The 10,054-nt window shown below is 38.7% G+C and overlaps 1 protein-coding gene across 1 annotated transcript in view; it reads left to right on the top strand.

Moving 5' to 3' along the window:
* The first annotated feature begins 676 nt into the window (after positions 1-676).
* LOC139744581 (low-density lipoprotein receptor-related protein 6-like) overlaps positions 677-10,054 on the top strand; it is a 32,482-nt gene continuing 23,104 nt past the window's right edge. The window contains exons 1-6 of the mRNA XM_071655015.1: positions 677-934; positions 3,340-3,477; positions 6,069-6,263; positions 7,037-7,221; positions 8,708-8,950; positions 9,702-9,918. Coding sequence (XP_071511116.1) covers positions 3,425-3,477; positions 6,069-6,263; positions 7,037-7,221; positions 8,708-8,950; positions 9,702-9,918 — 893 coding nt within the window. The 5' untranslated portion in view covers positions 677-934; positions 3,340-3,424. The remainder of the gene's footprint in view (positions 935-3,339; positions 3,478-6,068; positions 6,264-7,036; positions 7,222-8,707; positions 8,951-9,701; positions 9,919-10,054) is intronic.

The following is a 10,054-nucleotide window of genomic DNA, read 5'->3' as shown; positions in this document are numbered from 1 at the left end:
CACAATTTATCAATAGAACACCAAAATCATCGTATTAAATATTCATATCTTAATGGTATCTTTATGAAAAAGTACACACCTAATCATAAGATATAATATCATAATATGTATTCGAAAATGTTCAACTGTGAGAGTACGTCGTTGCGCTTCCAAGAAAAAGAGTAAAGCATTATTCCGCGTAACGGTGGACGACAAAGTTAAACCATCCATTCATGAGGCCAGTGTGGAAGAAGTATAAACGGCTCTAAATGTCATCAATAGGGGATTATGGCTGAGTTGCGAGGTTTTATTTCTACTGAGCAAGTAAAAGTGGAGAGAAAGCTGAAAATGAGGCAAATTTAACTCCTAATGGCAAAACGCCAACACAAACATGGAATAGCTAGCATGAACAATTATTATATTATTGAAATACGTGTATATCAATTTACCTCACCTGCTCCTAATAGCAGGCACAGTTAGGCCGACTGGAAACCTCTGTAAATATGCCGTTCAGCCTGGGTTAATTTGTGGAAACACGTGGTTCCCAGCGGAAACCAAATGTTTGATCTTTGCTGGGCACGTCACGGGGAGCTAAGCGGGTCTAGATATATCATATACCTGACCTTTGATCCTTGAATTTGAGTGTGGGAAGCTGCGGCCAGAAACGTCACTCACTGGGTGGTATATGAGGCAACAAGGAAACCAGTCTAAAGCACGTTCAACTCGAGGCAGGCAAAATTTGATCGGACCACAAGTTAGTTAAGGAACACCAGTGGGTTCAAGTGTGGAATACTCGGGAACGTTATCCATATTTTACAAGATGAACTGACGTATACATCACATATCATATTTCTAGATAATTTGAGGCAGACGCGACAGAAGACTTTTGAAGTGAATCAATTGTTCGTTGGAAATATCGTCACTGTGTGGACCAAAGCTGATTACTTGGCGTTGCGTGAGTATTGTGTTCGTAATGTGTATAACTTATAACAGTGGTCTCCCATAAAAATCGCACTTGGCCTCTGTTTGCATTCGTTGTTGGTATTGTTCCAAACAACGTGTTGTGGTTATTGTGCATGGGCTGCATCAATTGTTATTTATAATATTTATCCTTGCTTTTTACAGCAGATGTATAACAATTTTCTTTACATTCAAATGGACTGGTTGTAAATTTATGATAGATGATTGACGACTGTCAACGTTCAAATATGACACTAAGACTCCATACCTCCATGAACGCATTCATGTTTTACGTCAAGAAGAACAACATAAGCAATCACAAACCATCTCCTCCCACCCACCCCCCCAACCCCCCCCCCAAAAAAAAAGAAAAGAAATATCGGATATGTCTATATAGTCGTAACTGACACAAAAACCCTCTACAGAAATAAACATAGACTAAATCTACGCCTCTTCCGTCCGAAGGAATACCAACTTTTTGCCTGTGATTACAATGTTATGAAAAAAAGGTCCATTGTCTCCTGTTATTTGTCTCTTTATGTATATACAGCGTGTCCCACAAAAATGCTAATGACACTCTGGATGGGTACAATATTGAAATCACAACATTATATTAATTATATCTTTACCATTGTTTACACCCGTAAACTACAAGTCATTTTCTACAACTGGATGAAATTTTTGTGATATGGTCCAATAACCACACAGATATGAGCATTTTTTCATTACACATTAGGAAACCTCTCCAAGTTTTGTATTAAGTAGTACGTGTAGTCAGGTTCAGCTAACAAGATTTGTTATCTATTCAAGTGGTGCAAATTATATCTATTCACTTTCAGCAACGGGCATAAATCTGCAAGGATTTTCTTTTGTTCAGGACTTGGGGAATAATTATTCATTCATCCACCTCTGATGAATAGAAATTCTTGCATATTTACGACTGTGCGTTCAGCAAAACATGACGAACAATAGAGAGATGCATTTTGTTGAAACAGGGGTCTCAAATTCTGACCTGTGTAGGTTATCATCTTGACCAGGACACATCTCATAACATACCAAAGATGTCATGCCAGTTTTCTTAAACCTTCATTTTTTTTTTAGTATGGGCCCGCAAGTTGTGGGTCCAAAATCTAAAAAGGAGATAAAATAAGAATGAATGAAGACGTAATTTGACTACATACTTTATTCAACGTAATAACGAAACTTGGATTGAGAGGTTTTCTGATGAGTGCTGAAAGAAGGCTCATATCTTTGTGTTCAATGGACTACATCGCATAAAACGTAAGCCAGTTGCATAAAATGAATGCTAGTTTATACGATTATAACATTATATACAATATGATTAGGTAATTTTCAAATTGTACTCGTTTAGACTGCCATTTTTTGTGGGACACGCTGTATGTATATAGATATGTATGTATATAATTGTGTGTGTGTGTGTGCGTGCGTGCGTGTATAAATGTGAGGACACTGTGCAATCTGACAAAACATATTATTCCAGTGTCTCTATAATGCTGATGAATAATAAAGCGGCATTGACACCCACCCCCGAAAAAATGAGAATTTTATACACCATATCTTTTGTTCCGTCCTAGGTATAATTATGTGTGTCTGTATGTATAAATATATAACTCTCTCTCTTTCTCTCTCTCTCTCTCTCTCTCTCTCTCTATATATATATATATATATACATATTATAGGCCAGTCTACATATTTTTCAATCTGTCAAATCATATTCCAGTATCTCCTAATGTTGAGAATCATGCAAGGAGCATTAGCATCTTCCCCCCCCCCCAAAAAAAACCCACTAAATAAATAGATATTACACATATTTCTTACACACAATGTCCCTATCGGCATCGATGGAAAAAAATCCATGATATTATCACTTGAAACGCTTTTCCTGCAGGCAAATCCAAATTTAGAAAAACAAAGTATTCAAATTTTCCATAATTAAACCCCATGGGTTTATATGAAAAGAGAAATTAGATTATATCAACAGATCAGCCAAGAACAATAAAAACAAATGCTTATGTTGACGATGTCCTACTGCCTTTAGTGATTTATACAACCATCTATATTTTGTAATAACTATGCTGTAGTGTTACGTAAGACTGTTTTCTTTTTATGCTCCTTTCTATATATAGTCTACTTTTGTGCTTGATTCTTTTCATTTTTTTTTTGCCAAATAAATATTAATAATGACACTGATGATAACAAAAACTATGTAAGTTTACTTTGTTTTGAGTTGGGAAGCAGAATAAGGGCAAACAAACAAGCAAACAAACAAACAAACAAACAAACATTAGCCGCGAACATCGTGGAAATATAAAACGTGGGCAATAACTTGCTAATGTCAAATTGCTGTGATGCGGCTTAAATGAATTTTCTCCCGAATAGTTGTCATCTGTCAACCTTGAAGACGTGTATGAAGAAACCTGTACAGACTGGGAAGGGCTGAGTATGTCACTGCGTCGATGGTGAGATGGCGTTGATCCACTGGACTGTAATCTCTCTCCTTTGGAGTCTCTCCACAGTGTGAGTACTGCCTCGACATTTGATTTTTATGGGCTGACTTTGTAGAGGTAAAACGGACGGCAGTGAGATACTGATGCGATAAATGAATCACCAAGAGATAATATAATGTCCCTCATTATCAAAGCGTCCACTGTTTTTCTCTATTTAAAGTGATTTTTTTTTCGGACCAGCAGGGAAAACCAGTAAAGTAAAAACACGGATGATCAAATTTGATTAGTAAGAGTTTAAAACTACCTCGAAACTAAAATTACTTTTATAAAATGTTTCGATTCGATTACAAGACCTTAGAGACGAATTGAGTGTTTGAACCTAACTTGTTTAATTTATTTGTTTACAACATAGTCATCTTGCGAAAAAAAAAATATTATAAACAGTCTTCGCCTTCCTCACCAAAATACTTGTAACCACTCTCAAACGCACTGCAAGGTGAAAGCCCAATTACATTATAATTTGGAGCTCCGATATACAAGGCATTTAGTTTTGACATGAAAAGACAAAATGGTTCATCGTCATAAACACGATAGATGAGGAATCACAATGATTTCTATCAACACCTTGTTTGAACAAGATGTCTTGTCAATGACACAATTAGAAAACGGGTCTGGAAGTGTTTACAGTGATGAACTTTAGAGAAGACAAAAGTCATATACTAAAGGAGTTAAAGAAGGCAAACGTTGAGTCATCGACGAAAAAAAAAGAGTCACATGGGTAAGTTGAGAGATTACATTGTAACACTTGCCATGTTAAGATGCATATACTGAAAAATAGACAGTGACAGTGAAGGGGAGTTCCAGATGGTCTAACGGTCTAATGTAAGGCTTCCACTTTTTTCTTGTGCGTTCTTCCGTTTTCACATCCCCGTATACATTACTTCTTATACTTGATATCATTTTAGTTGCAATGTTTCATTGTAGATTAGTCACACTATGAACGGGGCCCTAGACGCAAATATGATAATGAAATGACAAACAAATCGATACGAACGATGAACATAACAATAAAGCAAGAATTAGCTCAACTGACACTTTGTAGCTTCTTCGGTCTAAATCTAACATTGAGACCTGAGCCATCAGCCCAGTCAAGCCATGCTTATGATGACGGTCTCCTGCTTCCTTGTTGAATCAAATGCACTGTCTTTTTCTGCATTATTAATTTTATATGGAACCATAAATGCTTTACAATGATTTTGTTATGCATGCAGCATGAACTGCGCTTTGGTATCGCTCCTTTGTCATTTGGCTCTGTTATGTTTACATTTGTTACAACTATGTCATTTATTTTGATTTGATTTGAGAAGTAGAATAAATACGAACGAACGAACGAACAAATGTTATTACTTTTGTACAGCAGACTTCGTATCTAACCACTACGAGTGTGTGTGCGTATGTGTGTGTGTTCTTATGCATGTATGTTTGTATTATTAAGTTGAACACTTATTTAAGTAGGCTCTAGTGAGATTAAAGTGAGAATATCTTCAGCCCTTTGTGTGTAAGTCATTGGAATTTAGAATTTGCTTCCATGAAAAGTACCATTTTATGCTATATGAAAAAGGTCCAATTCTTGGGGGAGGGGGTATGTTATCTTGACCATCGCAATTACAATGCATGTAAAAGCTTACTGGTGTTATTGAACCATATGTTTATATTCCTTAACACATAACAAGAATAAAAACAACTAGAAAATGGATACGAGAATAATCTCATTTGTGCTACGTGTCTGCGACACAAATCACGCTAACACAATCGTACAGGTACAGCAGGATTCGCATCAATTTAACATCCTCATGTAAATAGTGAAGAGTTGCACGCACTCCCCATTACAGCTGATGTGACGATAAAGTTAGAATCACCTGTTATTACAGTCTAAATCACCTGCGACTCTAGTTCTACATCTTTTTACCACCTGTACCGGTGAACGATGTGTTCTCCCTCCATTGCGACATGTCTCACGTTTTTAATAAATCTTGTGGGCGTTTTCTTCGAGTTTTATTCCGTTTCCTTTGTTGATGAATTTCCTGGCTATCTGTCAAACGGATATTGCCACTATGACATTGGATTGATAGCACCTGACCTCAAACCAGATGCCGGAAATGGCATGAAAAGTGGTCTGACCCTATAACACTGTACCAGCGATCACTTATGTAGCAACTAAGGAGAATCAAACCGCATATCAGATCATTGCGGTAATGGCCAAACATTTCCTGTTTGTTCAGGGGTGTTTTGTTCGTAAGCAATACCCGAAATGCAATGGTACAAATAACATTGTTGCACAGACAAGGAAAGTCATTAGTTATGTCCTGCTCTTCTTAAATTTGATGGATATTAAGATGATGTGCAATGCTTTTACTGATGTGACAGCTTCCGAACGACTTTCTGGTTGAATGAAGAACACACAAGTAAAGCAAACTAGCACACACTAACATTTCGTATACGTTTCCAATGCAATTTAATCCATCATGTAGTCGGAGTGTTAGGTTTTCTCCATTCATTATATAGATTAACATGCGCCATCTCTTTTGCATTTTTTTTCAATGACCGCGAATACAACCGCAGATTTAATTCGTTGTACTCTTGTTTTCATTCATATTTCAGGTTACAGATTGACGCTACTGCAGAAACGTGTAGCTACGTAGTGGAGGCAGGAGCTGGAACTATCCGATCTCCGAATTATCCAAGTTGGTATCCACCGTCTCAGAACTGCACATGGGTGATCCGGGGTTCGGAGGGCACCCGGATAAGGATCCGGTTTTTTCATCTTGACATACCGGAAACTGGTGAAAACTGCACGTAGGTTGACTTCCGAGGCAGCAATAAAGTCCACTTAATTTAGTGTCACCCTTATAACTTTCTTTCTTTCTTTCGTTCTTCTTTCTTTTGCCACTCGGATCAAATCAAAACATTAGACAAATCGTAACATTCTGAGTTACTTGTCTTCTAGGAAGCTTAACATTTTTGAATGGATATACATGAATGAAGAAAACGAAATAGGCCGATGTAACAAGATGCCATGGTACAGGTCCCAGGAAAAGACTTTACACGGATGACTCCAAAAGAGAAAGCTGTCAGTGAAATGTTCTCCGAGAAGCAATATATCGTGAATACTGCTTCGTCGGAGTATATAAATGAACGAAGATCATGTGATATCATAGTATGCTAATACGGCTAAATTTTGACATTCAAATAGATTTTATTCTCAAATAAACTTTCTTGATAACATCATTAGGCCTACCGGCATCTGATTGTGCCCCTACGATCAAATGACTTCGCTTGCCTAGCACAACATGGCGCCAACTGTCATTCATATTATGATTCCAAGTATTGAAACGTATGTAGTGGGAACACAGGAACTGACTACTAGCATCCCAATACTTTATAGGCCCCCTGGATTAATTAAATTCAATTTAAAAATTTTCTGTATAAACTATCATATTCCTGCTGCAGATTGTATGAAAAAAAAAAAACACACACACACACACACGAATTAACACCAAACCTGTATATAAACGCCGGGATTGTATCTCTTGTCTTTTCCTAACTATGTGTATCGATAATTATTTCAGACTCAATTCCTTGCGATTTTATGATGGACCTGAAGCCAGCGACTCTGTTGAATCGGGTCGATTTTGTGGATTGGAAACGCCGAGTGGTGACGTCACAATACAGTCCACATCTCGCTTCCTCACGGTTCGCTTTACATCTGACTTCGAGGGACAGGGACAGGGATTTCTTATCTCTTATGAGATAGGTGTGTAAAAGACTTCGTAGGTCATACCATGTATGTGTATGTGTGTGTGCATGTGTGTGTGCGTGTAAATGTGTGTGTATGTGAGTGTGTTAATGTGTGTTCTTGTGCGGATGCCTTAGTTTATAGTTAAGAAGGTTAGTTAGGTTAGCTACGGAGATTTGTTTTGGGGATGGGCTTTATTTTAAGCCCCCGTTCCGCTTTCACGATCTGGACCCCGATCTGTCCCGATCTAGGAGATCGGGAGAGAGCGGCAAAAGCGTACGGGGATCGGAAGCATCGTAGCAGCAGCGTGTGGAGGTCGGGGTTGGAGCGGGCATTTTTTCAGATCGGGAAGAAATTTTGAACCTGTTCAAAATTTCTTCCCGATCTCCCCGATCAAAATTGACCTATTACATAGCAGAATTTTGAAGAATATGAAATCATCTACAACTGGAGGAAGACGGACTATAAAAGCAAGGACATCAAGAAAAAACCTTGGAAAAATTAGCACGTCTTTGTTTATAACAATGCATTGCTGCAAAAGAACCGTGAGTTGAGGAGCCTCTTCGAGGTCCACAGTATATTTCTTCGGTTCTGCATGCTAAAAAGTTGACTGACTGCAGATTGACAGTCGAATCGGGGCACATCGGGCACTTTTCAGCTCTCTGAAAGGGATGACAGCGTGATAAGATCGTATAGATCGTTCAGAGCGTAGATACAGCGTGCATCGATCGGATAACATCGGCAACATCGCACCGACAGCGTAGCTACAATGTACATCGTTCTAAAGCGTATAGCTGCAGCGGCAGAGATCGTAATGCCCCATTCCCGATCATCGTAGTAAGAGCGAAGCAAGCACGTGGTAGTCGTAACTGCAGCGTACTTAGAGCGTTCTAACATCGTACAGATCGGCTAAGGTTCTACCCGATCCTTCCCGATCTGAGAAAAGTGTCAAATCGTAGCGAGAACGGCATAGTGGAAAGGGGGCTTTAGATTATTAAGTGATATAAGTCCACAGGAAAGTGGGAATACGGTTTCAAGGGTTAATGTTCAGAAGAATAAACAGTGATTCTTCGTCTGTCAATACAGTGTACCACATAAATCTGGTTATGTAGGTTTTGTAAAGAACTTTACACAAAAACGAATTGGACCTAGCTTCCTCCAAACAAACTTTATGAAGGATTCTTGATATCATCAGATTGGGGCAGTTTCAAGATCTTGCTCCATGAGTCCTACAATAATTCATAAGAGTTTTCATAAGAAACGCAGGGCAACCTCCTAGTCCCCCCCCCCCCCCCGGCAGCAAAACCCCGCACAAGTTTATGTTTTTGTAATTTGTAAGAGTGGGTGGAAGGTGAACTTGCGATACTCAGAGCGCCAGACCCATTATCTGTTGTTGCGATTTTTGTTGTTGGTGTTGTTGTTTGCTCTTATGTTCGCGGTAAATGGTGTCCTGAACCATGGGCGGCAAATAATTTATAATACTGTTTCCTATTTTCAAATGTAGTTGACGATAACGTGGGATCCCGAATAGTTTTCACAGCTTCGCACCCTCAAACCAGGGAAGCGAGACTGTCGTCTCTCCCGGCCGATCCCCGTGAGACGTTCTCCTTAGATGGCTCCTTGCAGCAGAACGTTTCCATCCGCTATTTCTTCAACGTGGAGCAGGGAAACTGGGGTGCCGTGGCCACTCGGTACGGGCAGCAGCAAATACTCTGGTTCGACGGAGGACTCAAAAGAATCCTCAAAGGTATGACGTCACAACATTCAATTCAATTCAGGTCAATTCAATATTGCATCTTATTTCATTTTTCAACTGTCCAGATATTAACAAGGTATGCAAATGAGATGACAAAACAGTGACATCAATTATTGTGAAAATCATTCTTTTGAAAAAAAAAAATATATATATATACTTGCCATTGCAACTGAAGGTAAGTTTAAGGCATTTTCCGCGAAAAAAGGAGGAGCCCACTACACAGCAGTGCTTGTAAAGTGCAGGTCCCTCAAAGAAAAACATCCAAGAGAATGGATGAAAAATGAATTTACATTATTGAATCCCCGTCATTAAAGTGTCACTTTGTATTTATGGTTATTTATCGATTCAAGGAGTCACACGTGATACGTGAGATCCATTGTCTCTTGCAAGAAATCTTTGACCAAGGAAGTTCATGAACCAAAGTCTAAGTAAGTCAATGTGTAGAAATAAGGCAGGGGAATATGCATTTGAAAAAAATGAAATGTACCTATACATACATATATATATATATATATATATATATATACACACATATATATATATATATATATATATATATATATATACATAGGCCAATACATATGATGCATGATGCATATATAAAGACAGAAGTAGATTATTTGGTTAAGTAATGATTGAATGTACAATTTCTCATCTTGCTGATTATGAGGGATGAAGACCCATGGTCTCATGGTTCAAAATCTTCCAGAGAAGTGAAAGATATTTCTCCGTTTTGGACCAGGTCACATCGGCCCCCAGCCAGCGGCGACGGCGCTCATTCACGGGACATCGAGCCAGGTTAATGGTGTCTGTGTGGACTGGTTGACCGGGAACGTCTATCGGACAGACGCTACCTACGACTGGATTGTCCTCTTCAATGCCGATGGCACACGGCAGGCCGTTGTGGTCGATGAAGACCTGGATGAACCCTTTGGAATCGCTGTCCATCCACTCCAGGGGTGAGATCATCACTCTTTCCATTACACCATCATATGTACCTTACATAACTGCCATGTACCAAGTGAACTTTAAAAGTGAAGTTCATTTAATTTCCATTATATCCAGTGTAATAAGAGCTGATAAAATATATACCAA

Source organism: Diadema antillarum, unplaced genomic scaffold (assembly GCF_040938485.1).
Source record: "Diadema antillarum isolate AM-2024a unplaced genomic scaffold, OU_Dant_1.0 seq00001189_RagTag, whole genome shotgun sequence".
NCBI classification, from domain to species: Eukaryota; Metazoa; Echinodermata; class Echinoidea; order Diadematoida; family Diadematidae; genus Diadema; species Diadema antillarum.
The sequence above is the reverse complement of the archived record's forward strand: the minus strand, read 5'-3'. Positions and strand labels throughout refer to the sequence as shown.